A 20,662-nucleotide genomic window follows, 5' to 3' on the forward strand; every position below is an offset into this window, starting at 1 on the left:
AAACGGATAACAGCTAAAGCTGGAAGGATACAATGGGGATGTCTAACAGCAACCCTGCAAGGATGGCGTTCGCTTTATATCCGGCGGGTACAAGGAAAGGAGGTGGGGAGCGCAGCGAGCAAGTTTGCCGGGTGCTAAACGGCTTCGCGAGTGTGGGGCGCGTTGGAGAGATGTGGCCGTTAACAAATATAATTAACTTACTGGTTAAATTGAAATTAACGGTTTCCGTGGCCAAAGTTATATAGACGAAGATATACAGCCGCTTCACGACGATCGTTGCAGTGTACTCTCCTGCGTTCACGTCATTTCCATAGGTTATAGTCCAGTTGAAATAAGGTGCCTTGCTTTCTCCCTGAAGGTAAAATTAGAAAAGAAATATGTCATGATCGCGTTCATTCATTTATATATTTGTTAATATTAATTAAACATTTAACTATCATCAATGGGTTTATTACGTTTACTCTAATGAAATACTTTAAAGTTATTAATTTCCGGTAGTTATAACAAATATTGCGCCGAGTTCTGACTTCTTAGAAGACATAAGGTACACTGGGGCAAGTTGAAATACTGGCAAGTTGAAACGGAAGCTGTTATTTAGATCGGAAATTATCTAATGCCCTGCTTATTTTTTTTTTTTCAACAAACTACTCCCCTAAACGTTTCTTCTGACTGTCATTCCCGAAAGATTCCATTTACTAAAAGCAATCCTTGCCATTGTTTATTTTTCGCCCTTTGCAAAATCCAAAGCAACATTTTGACGTGCCTATGGAACAGGTCTCAAAATGTTGTTTGGAAGAGTTTTCCATCAAATTTTCACGGATTAAGCATAATGATTATGGAAAATCGATGGAAGACTCGTTGGATTTGTTGTGGTAGTGCTGAAGAGTGCGCTCTCAGAAATCAAGAGTGAAATATGTAAGAGAGGAAAAGAGAACAAAAAGGGATATTTTATGGTATGCTTGTCAGAGCTACGAATAAATGATCAGTTTCTGGTTATTCGTTGACTTCTAGGGCAATGAGTTGTGGTAATTCAGGGATTCATCGTATTTAGTCCTCTATATATCAATAGCAGTTTTTGAAGTATATTAAAAATAACTTTACCCTGCAGATAGTTGAGAGACTCTAACTGCTCTTGTTTGAGGCTTAACTATATGCGTTGCGTTGCGTTGCGTTGCGTGGTAACGGAGTATTTCGTAGATTGCATGCTGATAGCTGTCATGTATATTCTTTAACTTTCTTACCCCAATTGCTTATGGATTACTATTTTGGATATAATAGCAGCCCAATTGGAGGTCCAAAATGATAAAGCATGAAAGCTACCATTGCCGGCCACGCCCATCTTCTCCGTTACTAGGGAAAGGAAGGAAATGATGATATGACATCTACTTAACGAGAGGCCAGCGACTCACCGACGCCCTCATAGATGTCAAGGAGTTGGATGGTTGGTAGGGAATATAATTTAGGAATATCATCATAAGCAAATGATATTAGTTTGTACAGACGTTGGGAGTGACAATGCTAAGAAATTTACGTCACTCCGTTCTCCATAGTGTTGCTTCTTCTTGGGGTGGGACAAGGTATTAGACTTGCCCTGGCTAATTAGCCTAGGTTTAAGCGCCAATACTCGCTCTCTGAAACGAGAAAGAAAAGAAAATAATTGCCCCACCCACCTCCCAATACATGTCAACAGTCACTTTTCTTATTGGTTACAGAAGAAACTTCGGCAAAGATAAAAATCATAATTTTTGTCAACAAATAAATAATAAAGAGTGACTTTTACACATTTTCTTGAAAAACGTTTTTGAAATAATGTGTAAAAATCACTCGGTAATTTGACGTACGAGCGGTTTGCCCATTAATAAACGGTGTTTACTCATTAATGAGTTGAACTATTCAAGTTCATAATAGGTACTATTTTACCCATCAAATAGTACTTTGGTGGCACAGTGTGGAACAACTAAAGTATTTTGGCTTCTGACATTTTGATGGCAAAGCACGGAAAATAGTAGTCATGCTAATATTAAAATTTGAAGATTTTTGGAACGTTTGTATACATAAATCCTCGAATTTATCAGGCTCGCCCTCTACGCGGCTAGATCTTATCAATTTCTCGTTCTAACACATCTCCCACAGACCTCCAAGCACCTACTTTATGATTTTTCTCAATTTCCCGTGAAGAAACAAATATAAAAGCCAAAAACAAACAAAAACACGAAACATGAATTGAGCGCGTCCGTGCTGTAATACCATAGATATAATAATCAAGATGTTGGGGTCAGAGCAAATTAGTACTCATTTTGTGGTTCCAGTGTACTAAGATTTCGGTACCCAGCGGTACCCGGTATGACTAAGGCTGTGAACCATTCCACCGATTCGTTTAACTTTTAGTTAAAATTTGACAGTTCGATGGTTATTTCGCCGTGGGTAAAAATAACCCTGCTCCGGAGCATGGTTAGATTTGACAGTTCGAAAGTTAAACTTTGTTCGCGAGAAAATTGGCGCCAAATCCATTTCGCTTCAAATAACCATCAATCTGTCAAAACTCAAATGGGTCGGCTTCGGAGCAAAATTTTAACCACTATGGGAAAATAACCATCGAACTGTCAAATTTTAACTAAAAGTTAAACGAATCCGTGGAATGGTTCACAGCCTAAGCAATCCTTTGATGAAAATTTGAATTTGTTCTAATTGTTCGCCGTCGCCATGGGTATCATCGCGTTTGTTTGATTATGATTTTCCTGTAGAATTGGGTGATTTCCAAAAATATCATTCATCCGAATATAAGTTTCTTGTATTCACTAATTATTCTCTCATTTTAGGAAATAGTCGGGGATAATTCGAAGGATCAAAACATACAAAAAAATCAAGTGATGTTATGCTCGACTAGCCCCGTAGCTATACCCTCTCAGGGTCAGCGACTTGCTGGAAGAGGACTCAACAACACTCATATGTGCGAAGTGAAACGTCACGAAATAGAAGACCACTCACAGACCAGTATACTACAGGGCTGACGTTGGTTGTTCCGCTTGGCTTTCGTGGCAGGTTCTTTCGCCTCGGTTTATCAGTCGGTTAACGTGCCCGCTGGCGGACAGGTTTCCCGGTAAGCGGGTGCGAAATCACACAACCTTACCTTCTCTTCAGTAACACGCCCACCCGTCGCGTCTGATCCTGCGAATTGGTTTCTGGGTCTCGCTAGTCACCGGCACGGGTATCCTTTGTCCGTCACTTGGTGCCCGTTATGTATGCCGAAAGGTAGTCAGGGGTTGCTATTGCCCGTCGTCGAACGCTAAACGCATCAGTTCGGATTCCAGCAAGCGGGCCCAAAACCACACAACCTGACCTCGAAAACTGGCGTCCAGCGGTCATGTGACGTGTGACCTAGCGAAATTGGCGAATGGTACTCGCTGGTTACAGGCAAATCGTGTGCAGTAATTTTGAAACTGGAACAACACTTCACTTCCGGCTACGAGGGTATCAACGAATTTCAATTTTCACGCGGTAACGTCCCGGAATTTGTTACGGCAATTTTTATCTTCTACGGACACCAGTACCTTGGTGAATAGACTAATTCCGACTCCCCTGCTACTGACTTTTTTCCGCATCCCCAGTTCTCTGCATCCTTTGACAGTAATTATCATTGGCTTCCGTGTTGTCGTATCTCACTTTTTGTTTCCATAGAGTTGAACGGTATTTTAAAGCATTCAAGCATTCGAGGAGTATCACATTATAGTGTTATACCATTCAAATTAAAATTTAAAATAATATTTTCTTTATAATACAAGATTTTTTTTCCAATTGATGAAGAATATTAGCTATAGTTAATCAATTATAATATATGTGTATCTTATTACCTAAACCAATCGGAGTTGTATCCACCCTGTGACGGTCGTTAACCGTAACACTGATAAGGCTCGACTATCCCCGTTTCTAAATAATCGGGTATTTTGGTCGTTCACAACTTGCTACGAACAAACTTACAAACAATTCGTCTTGTCCGTAGGCAAAAACCATACGTATTAGATAAATAAACGGGCTTGAAATCGCCATTCTCTACCCACCTGGTCCTTTCCTTCAGAAACGGACATCCATTTTACCCTTCAGCGAATTTGAGTACTGTGGATTTGCTAGTCACTGAAATACGCTGCAATTATCCGACATTTTGTATCTAATCCGTAGTGACATTTTTCAATTAACAATCCAAGGGACGTTGATGCCACCAGTTGATGCGCTAAACCTGACCAGTTCCTAACGTCAATTACACATTGGATGCTACTCCTAGGAGGGGCAAGTTAGTTTCAGTGTGCGACTTATATTTCGATTGCTCTGAGCTATTTGTCTAATACTCGCTTCGCTATGACTAAATTTTTGTCTTACATGTTCTCCATGCCCTAGCGTGTTACTTGTTGTCGCTATTTGAGAAAATATTTACCGCAAACAACTAGGTAATGATTGACTAAGCAACAAAAGCAACAACACTGCAATTGAACGAATTAAAATCGAATCTCAATAGCAGCCTATTACCTACATAATGGATTTTGGAGATATTTCTGAAAAACGCTCGAATATATCTTGTGCTTCCAAAGAAGTCATGCAGAACCACATACCTATGTGATTTTTCGATATATCGGTAGTAATCGGAAGGAAATGGAATAAATCGTATCAAATGTATGGCTAGTCATCATCATGTTGGAAAATCCAATACAAGCACTTTCAGGACAGTTAATCATACATCCTTATATAAGTAACCGATCAGGAATCAACATTTTTGTGATCCATTATTATTATTATTTATTCAGACTAAGGCCGAAGTGGCCTGTGCGGTATATAAGAGTCTTCTCCATTCGGCTCGGTCCATGGCTACCCGTCGCCAGCCACGCAGTCTACGGAGGGTCCGCAAGTCATCTTCCACCTGATCGATCCACCTTGCCCGCTGCGCACCTCGCCTTCTTGTACCCGTCGGATCGTTGTCGAGAATCATTTTCACCGGGTTATTGTCCGACATTCTGGCTACGTGCCCGGCCCACCGCAGTCGTCCGATTTTCGCGGTGTGAACGATGGATGGTTCTCCCAACAGCTGATGCAACTCGTGGTTCATTCGCCTCCTCCACGTACCGTCCGCCATCTGCACCCCACCATAGATGGTACGCAGCACTTTCCTTTCGAAAACTCCGAGTGCGCGTTGGTCCTCCACGAGCATCGTCCAGGTCTCGTGTCCGTAGAGGACTACCGGTCTAATGAGCGTTTTGTAGATTGTCAGTTTGGTACGGCGGCGAACTCTATTCGATCGGAGCGTCTTGCGGAGTCCAAAGTATGTACGATTTCCAGCCACTATACGTCTCCGAATTTCTCTGCTGGTATCATTTTCGGCAGTCACCAGTGAGCCCAAGTACACAAATTCTTCTACCACCTCGATTTCGTCACCACCGATGCCAACTCGCGGTGGGTGGCTCACATTGTCTTCTCTTGAACCTCTTCCTATCATGTACTTCGTCTTCGACGTGTTGATGACTAGTCCGATCCGCTTGGCTTCCCTCTTCAGTCTGATGTAGGCTTCCTCCATCTTCTCAAAGTTACGTGCCATAATATCTATGTCGTCGGCGAAGCCAAATAGCTGGACGGACTTATTGAAAATTGTACCACTCGTGTTAATCCTTGCTCTTCGTATTCCCCTTTCAAAGCGATGTTGAATAGCAGACACGAAAGACCATCACCTTGCCGTAACCCTCTGCGGGTTTCGAAGGGACTCGAGAATGCCCCTGAAACTCGAACTACGCACATCACCCGATCCATCGTCGCTTTGATCAACCGTGTCAGTTTATCCGGAAATCCGTTTTCGTGCATAAGTTGCCATAGCTGGTCCCGATCGATTGTATCATATGCGGCTTTGAAGTCGATGAATAGATGATGTGTGGGCACGTTGTATTCGCGGCACTTCTGCAGTACTTGGCGAATGGCGAACACCTGGTCCGTGGTGGAGCGTTCGCCCATAAAACCCGCCTGGTACTGCCCCACGAACTCCCTTGCAATTGGTGCTAGTCGACGGCATAAAATTTGGGAGAGTACCTTGTAGGCGGCGTTCAGCAATGTGATTGCGCGGTAGTTGCTGCAATCCAGCTTATCGCCCCTTTTGTAGATGGGACACACGACACCTTCCATCCACTCCTGCGGCAAAACTTCTTCCTCCCAAATCTTGGTAATGACCCAGTGCAGCGCTCTAGCCAGTGCCTCACCACCGTGTTTAAATAGCTCTCCTGGTAGTTGGTCAACCCCAGGGGCTTTGTTGTTCTTCAGCCGGCCAATCTCCTCCTGGATTTCTTGGAGATCCGGAGCCGGTAGAATTATGTCCTGCGCGCGTTCCCCCAGGTCCATCACCATACCGCCATCTTCGTCTGCCACATCGCCATTCAGGTGCTCTTCGTAGTGCTGCCGCCACCTTTGGATCACCTCACGCTCGTTCGTAATAAGGTTCCCGTTTATGTCCTTACACATATCGGGCTGTGGCACGTGGCCCTTACGTGAACGGTTCAACTTCTCATAGAACTTTCGTGTGTTATTAGCGCGGTACAGTTGCTCCGTCTCTTCACGGTCTCGATTTTCCTGCTGACGCTTTTTTCTCCGGAAAATCGAGTTTTGTCTGTTCCGCGCCTGTTTATATCGTGCCTCGTTCGCCCTCGTGCGGTGTTGCAGCAATCTCGCCCATGCTGCATTCTTCTCTTCTACTAACTGCTCACATTCGCCGTCATACCAGTCGTTTCTCTGATCCGTGGTTAACTGTTAACGATTTTTACTGTTAACATATCCCTAACAGGGGCATTGACACATCACAGCTTATTATTCACTAAGTACTTCCAAAGTTACTGACTGACTTCATCCTGGATTCAAATCTAGCCACCTTCTGATTGGCAGCTGAGTAGTCTATTTGTTGATATTGATATCGACTAGAGTAGCCCCTATAAAAAGGTAATCTTCAACATTATATGCAAAAATAATTAATTTATGAAGTTTTTTGTTTTTTTTTATGGATGGATAAAATATGTAAGCAGAGTATCGTTAGAAAAAACAAATCAGGTTCCATAACAAGCTGTATCATCAATTTTTAAATTGAGGAGTGCTACAATATCATACATCCACAAAATCTCAAAACAATCAATAGATTTGAAGTATCAGTCAGTATTCAGACAATCGAACATGCTAAGATCCAAATAATAAACATATTCCTTTTGTCCGTCCCGGAGATGCTCCGGATTGAAACATCATTGCCCAAAGGTAAAGTATCGAGGAACGCTATACCAGCATCGGCGAAGAGCCACTTGTATATGCATGTGCTGAGAGATTGCCGAGAAATTCTCATAATGTGGGCCGTTTGTAACGGATTGGGGCAGGAATTGTTTGATAAGGAGAATCTCAAATAGGATGGAGAGCCAGACGAGCTGCGATGCATGTACACTAAAAACTCGACTAAAAATAAGTGTTATCTGGTAGTGTGCGACAGGTTAGGAGGTTTCCAATACTTCAACCGACTTCAACTTTCGGTAAGAATTTTGACAAATCTGTAGATTTGGATCGTTCGTCTGTGAATCGAAAAACTACTGAAGAATCAGTAGGACTACCGAGAAATTGGCATTCGGTTTACATGATTGAGAAAATTGTTACGTTATCCTCTACGGTCGAAAATACTGGCATATTGGATGCACCGATGATAGAACAATAATGTAGCTAAAAAATAAAAATATATAATTAAATCCGGGACAATTACAAAAATATTAGTTATTAAGTTTTTCCTTATCCATTTCCACGATAGTTGATTTTCATTTTCTTCAATTGTTGGATGAAAAATCAAAATAAATAACGAAAGTGTTACCTAGACGACAGTGCTAAATCTTGTTCTAAAGGCCGTTCATAAATTACGAACAACGTTCTGAAATGACATTTCTGGGTACCGAGGATCGTTCAAAGCCTATGAAACAGGAACCATGAAAAAATCGGCAGTTTCATATTGATTGTTGGTAATACTGAACACCGAACTATGGTAGATCTAACGTAATGAATATTAGGACTGTATAACACAAAATATGGTGAAAGGAAGGACGGTGATAGAAAAAAAAATGTACTCACCAAATCGAGAATGGACTTACAACAATTACCATTCCTTATCCAATCATTCCGTCCGGATACCGAAAAGAAGTGCATCTCTCTGCCGCTGGCGCAACGACCCTTGCCACCATCGCGTGCAATGTTCTGCTCATCGGAATGCTCCAATTCCTCCCATCGCTTTCATGTTACGACTTCGAATCGAATACCAACGATCTTGTGTCGATCAGCAGTGTGGGGACTTGGAAGCTGAAGCATAATCTTGACCAAGAACTTCCTTCGATCGATAAATGTCTTCAATGCTTCTGTTAAATGGCGGCAGTGATGACGACCAGCACCGGGCTCACCTCCTTGATCCTTTTTTTGTAACTTTTCATTTTATTAATTCAAAAAAAAAAATATTGAAAAGTGACATCATCGCACTTAAAAAAAGCCGTCCAATGTCTCTGACTACTAAGATCCTTTTTTTTCTTGTTTGAGGCTTAACTATATGCAGCAGAAACAACTTTTTTTATTTATTAGGCCGGAGTGGCCTGTGCTGCTCATGAAAGTCTTCTCCATACAGCTCGGTCCATGGCTGCACGTCGCCAACCAAGCAGTCTGTGGTGGGTCCGCAAATCGTCCTCCACCTAATCGATCCAACTTGCCTGCTATGCACCTCGCCTTCTTGTTCCCGTCGGATCGTTGTCGAGAACCATTTTCACCGGATTACTGTCCGACATTCTGGCCCACTGCAGTCTTCCGATTTTCGCGGTGTGAACGATGGATGGTTCTCCCAACAGCTGATGCAACTCGTGGTTCATTCGTCTAATCCACGTACCGTCCGCTATCTGCACGCCACCATAGATGGTACGGAGCACTTTCCTTTCGAAAACTCCCAGTGCATCGTCCAGGTCTCGTGTCCGTAGAACTACCGGTCTAATAAGCGTTTTGTAGCTAGTCAGTTTGGTACGGCGGAGAACTTCATTCGATAGAAGCGTTTTGCGGAGTCCAAAGTACGTACGATTTCTTGCCATGACGCGTCTCGGAATTTCTCTGCTGGTAACGTTATCGGCGGTCACCAGTGAGCCCAAGTACACGAATTCTTCAACCACCTCGATTTCGTCAACACCGATAGAAACTCATGGTGGGTGGCTTACATTGACCTCTCTCGAGCCTCTTCCTATCATGTACTTCGTCATTGACGTATCGATGACTAGTCCAATCCGTTTAGCTTCGCTTTCCAGTCTGATGTAGGCTTCCTCCATCCTCTCAAAGTTACGTGCCATGATATTAATGACGTCGGCGAAACCAAATAACTGGACGGACTTCGTGAAAATCGTACCACTCGTATCAATCCCTGCCCTTCGTATTACCCCCTCCAAAGCGATGTTGAATAGCAGACACGAAAGACCATCACCTTACCGCAACTCTCTGCGCGTTTCGAAGGGACTCGAGAATGCCTCTGAAACTCGAACTACGCCCATCACCCGATCCATCGTCGCCTTGATCAACCATATCAGTTTATCCGGAAATCCGTTTTCGTGCATTAGCTGTCATAGCTGGTCCCGATCGATTGTATTATATGCGGCTTTGAAGTAGATTTGAATAGATGATGTGTGGGCACGTTGTATTCGCGGCATTTCTGCAATACCTGGCGTACCCAGTCAACATTTTGATACGTATTGCGAATGATATAGGTTACCATATACCTACAATGAACGATTGTGATAATAAATAGCATCATATGCGATAAAATTTCTCTTTCATATACAATATGTGGTTGACTGGGTACGGCGAACACCTGGTCTGTGGTAGAGCTAATAATCCCGCCTGGTACTGCCCCACGAACTCCCTTGCAATTGGCGTTAGTCGGCAGCATAAAATTTGGGAGAGTACCTTGAAGGCGGCGTTCAGCAATGTGATTGCGCGGTAGTTGCTACAATCCAGCTTATCGCCCTTTCTGTAGATGGGACACACGACACCTTCCATCAAATCCTGCGGCAGAATCTCATCCTCCCAAACCTTGACCTTGGTAATTACCCAGTGCAGGGCTCTAGCCAGTGCCTCACCACCGTGTTTAAACAGCTCTCCTGGTAGTTGGTCAGCCGACCGATCTCCTCCTGGTTTTCCTGGATATTCGGAGCCGGAAGTCGCATGTCCTACGCACGTGCTCCTAGGTTCATTACCATATCGCCATCGTTGTCTGCAATATCGCCATTGAGGTGCTCTTCGTAGTGCTGCCGCCACCTTCGGATCACCTCACGCTCGTTTGTAAGAAGGTTCCCGTTTATGTACTTACACATATCGGGCTGTGGCACGTGGCCCTTACGTGAACGGTTCAACTTCTCATAAAACTTTCGTGCGTTATAAGCGCGATACAGTTGTCCGTCTCTTCACGTTCTCGATCTTCCTGCTGGTGCTTTCTCCTCCAAAAAAATCGTGTTCCGTGCACGTTTATATTATACCGTACCTCGTTCGTCCTCGTGCGGTGTTGCAGCAATCTTGCCCATGCTGCATTATTCTCCTCAACCAACCGCTCACATTCGCCGTCATACCACACCGTTTCTCTGATCCGGGAGCACCGTGCCTAGTGCAGCGGTTGCGGTGCTTCCAATGGCGGATCGAAAATCTCTCCAGCCATCTTCAAGAGACGCTACGCCTAGCTCCCCTAGTCTTGGGCTAGTCTACCGTCTTGTAGCCGCCCAATGGTTAGCCTCGGCGGACGACTCCGACGCGTGTTGTATACCGTCGAGAATTTTGAGCGCAGACATACTGCAACGAGGTAGTGCTCGGATTCAATATTCGCACTGCGGTAAGTGCGTACATTCGTGATGTCGGAGAAGAATTTACAGTCGATTTGGTTTTCCGTTTCTTGATTAGGTGGCATTGTGGTTATTCTTGCGGGGGAAGAAAGTGCTTCGGACAACCATTCCGCGGGAGGCTGCAAAGTTTATGTATCGTTGGCTGTTGTCGTTCGATACGGTATGCAGACTATCCGGTCCGATGACTGGTCTATACATTTCTATACCATCGTATGTCTGGTCCAGCTGTGCATAGAACGCTCCTTTATCTTCGTCGGGTCTCCCGTCGTGTGGGCTGTGCACGTTGATGATTGTTGAAGCATTGGCCTTTTATCCTCAGCTTGCACGTTCTTGCGTTGATTGGCTGCCACCCAATCACGCGTTGGTGCATCTTTCCCAGCACTATGAAGCCGGTTCCCAGCTCGTTGGTGGTACCACAGCTTTGGTAGAAGGTAGCCACTCGATGCTCGCTTTTCCACACTTTCTGTCATGTCCAGCAGATTTCCTGCAGCGCTACGACGTCGAAGTTGCGGGGATGTAATTCATCGTAGATTATCCTGTCGCAACTTGCGAAGCCTAGCGACTTGCAGTTCCATGTTCCAAGCTTCCAATCGTGATCCTTTATTCGTCGCCTAGGTCGTTGCCGATTGTATCGAGTCGTATTATCTTCTATGTTGTTCGTAATGGTTGTTTTTAAAGGTGGCTTATTGGGCCTGCGCAAACCTCCTGTCTCGTCGGAGGGCCGTCGTGTCAGGGCTGTTTAGCGTTCCACACCTGGACTTGGGCAACTTTTCTAGCAGACGTACTAACTTTTCATTAACTGGTAAGCATTAGTAGTTCGAGGAACACACGGTAATTCTTGTTACGCAACTAATTCTCTAGATTGAAATCTTCTTGTAGATAGAGCTAAATCCCGGGTTTGGTGCTTTACTGATAATATTCTAGAAGCAAGACATGGACAGGGCTCGGATGCGTGGCCAAATAACAGTATTAATGTTTTGGTTTTCTCATGATTATTATGATTGATAAGGCCGCGTATTTAATGAGATAACACTCAGCGAAGGGTCTAAATAGTGGGATCTTGTCATTATATTGTCTATCCGGAACAAAGTTAGTACGCTTTTTATACCGAAGTTGGATTTTTCTCCAGATACAGGCAACTTACCCAACTTCGAAAGTAGTGCGTAAGATTCGCCTTAAGATGCGCTAAACAACGCATCAATTAGTTTGACAGATAAAACTTCGGAAGAAAGTTCGGTTCGGAAGTCCCGACTTCCGAATTCAAAGTTGGTGCTACGCCGACAATACTTTTTTTTCTTTATGAAGCTTATGAGAAAAGTATCGAAACCGATACTGCATTGCTTCTCAATAGCACTGGAGTTATTCGACATGCACTTATACACTAAGGATACGGGTAATGCTACAATAGATCTAATAACTAGTCGCAGTGGCACATCCGAACAGACAAAAAGAAACCCTGGTTAATCCACCTAGCGGTGTTGGTGCCTTTCTCGTTAAAAAAAAACTAAAAAAAAATATGAATGAGTGGCCATAACTTCTGATCCCATTGTCAGATCTGGGCAATTTTCAGTAGCAAACAATGGGTCAGCATTCCTTATCGAATGGAACTTGTAATTCTGACAATTCTAAGTTCCCAAAAGTGTGTCTACAAAATTTGTACACATACAGACACCGCCTCAGTTTGTCGAACTGGGTCGATTGGTATATAATATCTCTATCAAAAGTTCGTTTTTGGAGCGATCATACAGCCTTTCGGTACAACTTTGTAGTACAAGAAAGGCAAAAAGGTGAGCAATTATATTATATAAATTATTTTAAGCAATTAGTGGAAAGTTTGTACTGGTCATAAGACGTGTGTGTATTTACTATTCCATTTAATTCCACAGTCGTGGAATTAAATGGAATAGTACATGTAGTAGTAACGGATTGTGTTAAAATAATAATCGGAGATACGAAATTAAAGCATGAATTATTTGAATGAGATTTGAATTTCTAAATCGAAGCAATCGGCGTTCGAATAGTAGGCGCCCATTAGTACACGAATATGAACTCGATTGCAAGAACAAAACAAAGAACGAGACGATACTAATTCGAATATTGGGTACATCTTATATGTATCACTAGAGCTACTCGTTCTGTCAGAGCATAGTTGTGAGTACACAGCCCATGATAATTCAGATATTCGACGGATGTCCTAAGGATATTCGCTCGGCCCCGACATGAATGTGGTGTTTTCGTCCATCCATTTTCGGCTAAATAAGTTCACTTTTTTTTGCAATTTGTCGAAATTTACAAATCTGATTAAAACGTGCTTCCGTTTCAAGATTAGAATACTGAATCCTCGGACCGGATTGTATCGGTCATCTCTTCTACGCGAGCTAATATGCTGGAATCTTCCTCGTTTGTTGTAACGTGAATTCGAATTTCGGTTATTGGTAACATATCCGGCGTTCACTTGAGCAATGAAAGCCGAGTCCGGTTTATTGTTGCTCTGCTTGAAGAACTCCTCGTTGATTCTTAACGCTTCGAGTTCCCGTACTTTATCGACTAGGTTTGCGAATGTAACGGATTGTGTTAAAATAATAATCGGAGATACGAAATTAAAGCATGAATTATTTGAATGAGATTTGAATTTCTAAATCGAAGCAATCGGCGTTCGAATAGTAGGCGCCCATTAGTACACGAATATGAACTCGATTGACAGAACAAAACAAAGAACGAGACGATACTAATTCGAATATTGGGTACATCTTATATGTATCACTAGAGCTACTCGTGCTGTCAGAGCATAGTTGTGAGTACACAGCCCATGATAATCCAGATATTCGACGGATGTCCTAAGGATATTCGCTCGGCCCCGACATGGCGCGGTTGGTAGCTGGCCATAATTCGCGGTATTTTTTTGTGTAAAAGAGAGAAAGTAGGAGGAGTAAGAAAAAGAGATAAGAAATGCTCTCCGGTGGAAATAGACGGAGGAGCAAAGGTACAAGATGATAAAAAAAGGAGAAAATAGAAAAACAGAAAAATGCGATGAAAGAAATTGAGAAATGCTCTCCGGTGGAAATAGACGGAGAAGCAAGAGTACAAGATGATCTGAAAAAAAGAAAACAGAGTTTTGAACTTTGGTAGTGATGGACAGAGTACAAGGACAAAAACAAGAAAGAAAGAAAGAACGAAAGAAAGAAAGGAAACAGTTGGCCTTTTCCTGAGATAGACGTAGAGCCACAAAAATAATATGAAAAGCAATGAAAAAGAACGATGGTTGAAGATTTTCTGATTTTGTTGTTTGATCGATGTTCTTGGGACTAGAAAAGTAACATGACAGAGAATTGAAAATTCAACAAAGTGTTGTTTTGCGATTTTTTAAACCAAATAGAATTATAGAAAAGAGTAGAGGTGAGCGGGATTGTAGTAGTAACGGATTGTGTTAAAATAATAATCGGAGATACGAAATTAAAGCATGAATTATTTGAATGAGATTTGAATGTCTACAGTATCACTACAGTACATACTCGTCTTATGACAAGATTGACAAGTAGAGTTGGAATGCCTTACACTAAGGCGAAGTGCATCGACTGTATCGAGAAAGGCATCACCATCACTTAGTGGGATTATTCAACAATTAAAAAGTATGGATCAACCTGGATCAATCAAGAAAATAAGACTACTTATCACACAATTATAGGTACAAACTTTTTTTTCTTATTATATTTGTTTTGAGTGTTTTTTTTTTGCAGCTTGCTGTGAGTTAAAAAATAATGTTGATCTTATTATTCAAATTCTGGCGAAAAATAAATGCAAATTCAAGCGAAAATTATATTATTCAGCATCAAATTTAGTTAAGAATAAGATACCTAACTCACAATAAGTACTTGTATTAATAGAAAATAACAATTTATTCATTTCTTGCAAATGGTTAAACTGATCAATGATACCCCGGCGATCAAAGTTCGCCCGGATTACGGTAATCTAAATTGTTGACGGTAATCTAAATTGCTCACCTCCTGCTTATTCGGCGGGTTTATGTTGTCCTTCCACTCTACTTGGTACGCATCATCAATCGGTTTTCCATCAGTCAGAATTGTTGCATAGAACTCCATCGTTCCACCGAGCACCACCGAGCCGGAGGATTTCAAATCGATGGTATATTTTGACATTGCTATCGATAGTATCGAGCATATGGTGAAGAAAATAAAGTATATACGATGGTTCTTTATCGGTAAACTGTTTGTGACTCACCATTTCGGGTCGCCATCAGCAGCAGCACAGACGTGATCAATAGATGCATGAAAAAGGCTGACATCTTTCCTCCCAGTTTCTTTCTGCTTTATGTGCTATGCCCACGTAATCAACTTAATTAGCCCTTTGCAATATTTTTTGAGCATACAACCTACAAGGATTTCCAATAATATTATGCGCCTCTAATGTCCGATGCACTCTTTTTTCGTTTAGAAATAATTCACACTAATCAGCATCACACCGGATCTCAGTTTATCACGGAATGCCCAGACGGCTTTTCTACACGGCAGAAAACGCTCTAAACTTTTCCCTATCAATATTTGATAACCAGAATGTTTTCACCTACATTTTGTAAGTAATTCACTGAAAGCCTAATTGAATATGAAAATCAAACTAGATCGCAATAATATTATAATGCAAAAAAATACTTGATTTCGACAGTCTCCACCCTTCCTCAACTTCTTACTCTTTCGCCAATCTAACTTCTATGGGAAACTACGTTGCTGATAGGTATTTTGATTATCCTTCGCACTAAATCACTTACAACTGTTTATTGACCATTAGTGCTCGTATTAATCTTCACGAAACAAATAGTCGGTACAGCTTCACTATAATCATTATTAATATTATCTTAACTAGGCATTTAAACGTAGAAGTTTTTTTTTGCTCTTTCACCAAGCAACTGACAATGAAATTTCAATCAATGCCTCTAGAAAGAAACAACGCAGAGGCCAAAAATGTCGAGAAAAACAAACTGATGACTGCTTCCAATGTGTAAATGTAAATAATCCAGGTCGAGTCAGATAGCACACATGTGGTCGTTCAGCAGATCCTCCCCCCGTCAGGCGACCGAAAAAGTTTACTTGTCATATATGACAATCGCTTTGACGAAACCGCGGTGCTGCTATCTGGTGGATAAAGTGCCTGCAATATTTTATTTTAAGCCACCCTCGTTATTGGTGGAAACGGCGAGAATTATTGGTATCACATCAAAGCATTGGTATTTTCAACATGGTGAAGTATGAGAAGCATATTTGAAAATGCGTTTAAAATGTTATTAACAGTGCCAGTGTATTAGCAGCAGTGTATTGAAAACTTTGAAATGCGTAAATTTAAAAAAAAACTATAGCATGTTAGGCGTTGCTGTAATTAGATGGGAGTCCAAAAAGTTGATTGTGTTAGGATAAAGATGAATCAACTCAATAATTAGCGTAGTTCCATAATTTAACGTAACTTAACTTGATAATTTTACGATACTGTGGTCAGTATATTACGCGTGTATAACATAGTTTGTGTATAACTTTGACAGACGAGAATTGCATTATTTTTTTTCTATCTTTTCCAAAATTTCTCAATGCTAACAACCATGCTGACCATAACCGGTGCAGAGCTGATTTCGATTGAAGTTGGAATTTCTAGAAATAATGCTCAATGTGTGACACTCTACGTTACGAGGAAAGTGAGTGTTCTGTGATGGTAACATGATTTTTTAGAACTCCTTGGAGATTAGGATTGGGACTTAAGGTTTAAACATTATTGCAACGACTTGTAGTATTTCATGTCAGACATAGGGCACCAGGACCAGTACCAAGGGAAAATACAAAAGATATTTTAGTTACTAGATAAAGATTGTCGCTGTCGTCGCTGCCCGGAACTTCTTTTGCTGGCGAGGATAGGGGAGCTAAATGTCAAAGAAGGAAAATCCATACGATTTGACAGCTTGGTATCCAACATGTTCCGGACAGCAGAACAAAGGGAACCGAAGCGACAAGCTTCATCTAGTAACTAAAATATCTTTTGAAAATACCCTCGGCTATGTTTATCAATTCAGCACGACTCCGGTTAGGCTGAGAAACTTAGTTCACTGTATGAGTCATAAAATAATCATAATTATTTATGTTATACTAGCTATCCCGGTAAACTTCGTCTTGCCAAAATTTGATTATTTTCAAAATTTGTGTCTCAATTGTATATGGGAACCCCTTCCTTTAGATCGGGGAGGGGTATCAAACCATCATAGATATATTTATTGCCTTAAAAAACCTCCACATGCCAAATTGATCCTATTTGCTTGATTATTTGTCGAGTTATGCAGAAATTTATTTTTCATTTGTATGGGAGGGGGGTCTTTTTCACGCCGGTTCAGTAGTTTTCGAATCTATAAGGGTCAGACTACCAGAAATCATCAATATTTGGTATGATTATAGTTTGGCGAAAAATAAGTTTTTGACTAACAATTAGTTTAATTGATAACAATGAAGAGTGTTTAGACATATATTCCCAAACTGGCAGTAATTTGGGTTCTGATGCATCAATTTGCACTCTGCTCACCTACAAAGGAAACTGAAATTTGATTTAAAATTGTAAAAAAAATCTTAATTTTAACAGGGTAAAATCTGTCACAAAAAAGCGTCGAAACGTCACGAAAAATTGACTGTTATAAATTTTCTGAAAAAGCCTTGAATTTAAAATTCCTTATGCTCTTTGTACTAAAAAAATAACTTTATTTTGGTGGTAATATCAATTCAGTAGAAAACCGAAATGGGCGATGAGCGATGTTGGATTTTTCTCACAATCCGTACGCTAAACCTTCGGAAGTGGTGCGTTGTTTTCATTTGGTCATAACCAGCGCACCACTTCCGGAATTAGATTTAATGTATGGATTGTGAGAAAAATCGAACTTCACTAGCGGCTAATTCGATTTTCTACTGTATTGATAATAGAAAGATAATCGGAGGTAAATAAATAGCCTTTAATTTTCATTTAAAGAAAAAACCACACTGCTTTATCAACGAAACAGATTTCCGTGGAACCTAAATTTTCTAAATTCCATATTCTGTCCTTATTCGATAATCGAGTAAGAGAGGTAATATCAGGTAATATACCTGTCCGACTATTTTTAATTACTTTCGCTGGTTTACATTTCGATTGCAAACCTTCTTGAAGGCCCATCAGTTAAAAGCATGCTTCCGGCATGTGACGATATCGAAAAATTGATTATTTTCGATTTTTTAATTTATTTCACAAATATTAATTCGTTTATCGTTATTTCCCCTTACCCGTTATTTCATGATGAAAATGCTTACAGAATCCTTCATAGGTGCTCAGAAGTCATTCATAATAATTCAAAAGCGGTAAAAGTTATTTCATGAAAATAGTTGTTGATTGCGGTATTTTTTAGAAAACAAAAATAGCGACTAAAATTTGCAAATTTTTTTTCGGTGACAAAATCCGGTCTAAAACGTGATAAAATATGGGGATAGACAAAATCGGGGAGTGACAAAATAGGGTCAACACTGTATTATTATAAAAAGTGCTAGAATTATGATGAACCCACATCCACCTTCGCGCAAATGTGTCTAATAGCCTATTCAGATTACGTGATTTATGAGAATTAATATAACGATAAAGAGTAATTAGTATCAAAATTGCTTTCTAATATTTAACTCGATAATTATTATAATAAATTCCGTATTACCCCTTTTTCCCGATGCACACCTGCGTCCTTTTAAAGCCGTGTTGGATAGATAGGATAGATAGAAATTTTAATTTCAAGAAAAAACTTGTTTTTACAAGGAGTAATGCATTATGCACTGACCCAGTACAAGCGTAGTAGTTGCAAAACTACCACATGGCAGTGTACGAGAGTGTGGGACTCTCACCCGCTAAACCCTCCTTGGGCTCCAACCCTAATTTCACCCCGGGACAGCTTTCCAGCATTACTTCTGCAGGATAGGCTGTACTTAATATACACATTCACACCATTTGATACTTACTTGGATGCTCACTCTAACACTCCACTGCCATGTCTCGTGGAGTCTAGCGGTAACTGTCTGGGCCTACATATATTTACTACGCTAAGACACTCCTACCTCAGCATGTGTAGTCTATTCACAAACTTCAGCCATGCCTTGGGATGACGACAGTAGTTACCCGCTATGACAGTCCTTCCCAAGCACAGGTCGATCACTCACTCTTCTGCCGAAACAGACCACGGGCTACCCTACCGAAGTAGGGGCACTCCCCGTGCACCACTTGTGCCTCACTGAGGGTGTGTGGATTCAAACCACTACCACCATTGACGAATACATAGACCGAAATGTCCGGTACAAAGCCATCAGAAAATCGGGCACCATGTCTTCTTCTTCATTTTGAAGAAAATACCCCTCGTGGGTGACGAATTACATAAATATTTTACGAGCGCTGACTTTCCCCTTTTGACGTTTTGACAGTTTGTCTGTTTGTTTTTCTCCCTCACCTTGCAACGTAGTTTCGGTTCGTTTCGGCAGGAACTGGAAATGCTTTTGCTTTTAATTGTTCGTTACCAAACATTGGACATGGTTCCAGTGCAAGATAGGATACGGTAAAGCTACTCCGACGACCAGAATTTGGGTTGGTGGTCTTGGCGCATGGACTTCGGTTACTCAGTTGGAGCGTGAGTTCGACCGTTTTGGTGCCATCAAAAAGATCGAATATAACATAGGGGACACCCAACCCAGGCGTACATTCTGTACGATTCTATTGATGCTGCTACGGCTGCTGTGAAGCAAATGCGTGGATTCCCGTTAGGGGCACCGGATCGTCGTATTCGTATCGATTTTGCTGATAACGGAACATCACCATCGTTCTCAAAGCGCAGTGGAGGAAGGCGGTGAGTATCGTCGCGGCCCCGACTACGAATATCCGGAAGGCGGTGCATCATACGAGGAAAATTCATCGTACGGCTATGGTGGAAGACCGTTCCGCGGCCGTGGAGGATTCCGCGGACGTGGTGGTTTCCGTGGCGGTTTTCATCGTGATGGCCCACCGCACCACGGGGACAATGATGGATGGCGTCGATCAGGAGCCGATGGCGAATATGATTCACGCCGTCGTTCTGGATCACGTGAACCAGGAATCGATAGATCTCGCTCCCGTTTACCGAGGCGACGCAGTCCGGCTGATTCGGATTCAGATTCGTCTTCTCGTAGGAATGGCATGTTATCGAATGCAAGAACGTTACCAGAAGTGGCACGGAAATCTACCATAGTCTGGCAAGGGGCACTGATTTTGAAGAGTTCACTATTTCCCGCCAAGTTGCACCTAACGGACGGAGACAACGAAATAGTGGACAGCCTGATGAAGGACGAGGAAGGTAAACACCACCTTCGTATTACTCAGCGACTACGCCTCGATCAACCCAAGTTGGAAGATGTGCAGAAGCGCATATCGACGTCATCGTCGCACGCAATCTTCCTCGGCCTGCCGGGATCGACGTCATCGGTTGCATCGTCGGATGATGCCAGCGTTCAGACCCGTCCACTGCGTAATCTCGTGTCCTACCTGAAGCAGAAAGAAGCGGCCGGCGTTATATCCTTACTCAATAAGGAAACGGAAGCAACCGGTCCTGGTTGTGAACATTGGCGTCGTCGTCATGCTCATGTTCGTCGTCACGGTCGTGGTCCATACAGTTGTCATAATGATCGTTCTCGTTGTGCTGCATAATGATGTCCTAATTGTGAACATTTGAGTCGTCCTGTTTGTGTTGC

At 41.9% G+C, this 20,662-nt stretch overlaps 2 protein-coding genes across 7 annotated transcripts in view; one reads left to right on the top strand and one right to left on the bottom strand.

The window, feature by feature from the left end:
• Nucleotides 1–15,917, bottom strand: part of LOC134225254 (uncharacterized) — a 29,636-nt gene extending 13,719 nt beyond the window's left edge. Inside the window, exons 1-4 of one of the 6 annotated variants that reach the window (XM_062705174.1) lie at nt 15,679–15,917; nt 15,135–15,285; nt 14,897–15,054; nt 202–352 (exon numbers count right to left, since the gene is read on the bottom strand). In XM_062705174.1, coding sequence (XP_062561158.1) covers nt 202–352; nt 14,897–15,054; nt 15,135–15,198 — 373 coding nt within the window. In that variant the 5' untranslated portion in view covers nt 15,199–15,285; nt 15,679–15,917. Of the gene's footprint in view, nt 1–201; nt 353–14,896; nt 15,055–15,134; nt 15,528–15,562 lie in introns of all 6 variants that reach the window. The other 5 variants (XM_062705173.1, XM_062705169.1, XM_062705171.1 and 2 more) reach the window with 5 other exon arrangements.
• A 3,626-nt stretch (nt 15,918–19,543) lies between these two features.
• On the top strand, nt 19,544–20,618 carry LOC134221756 (RNA-binding protein spenito-like). Its single transcript, XM_062700942.1, has 3 exons — nt 19,544–19,569; nt 19,618–19,749; nt 19,781–20,618. Exons 1-3 carry the CDS (start codon nt 19,544–19,546, stop codon nt 20,616–20,618), a joined length of 996 nt encoding a protein of 331 aa, XP_062556926.1.
• The last annotated feature ends 44 nt before the right edge of the window (nt 20,619–20,662 follow it).

Source organism: Armigeres subalbatus, chromosome 3 (assembly GCF_024139115.2).
Source record: "Armigeres subalbatus isolate Guangzhou_Male chromosome 3, GZ_Asu_2, whole genome shotgun sequence".
Classification (NCBI taxonomy): domain Eukaryota; kingdom Metazoa; phylum Arthropoda; class Insecta; order Diptera; family Culicidae; genus Armigeres; species Armigeres subalbatus.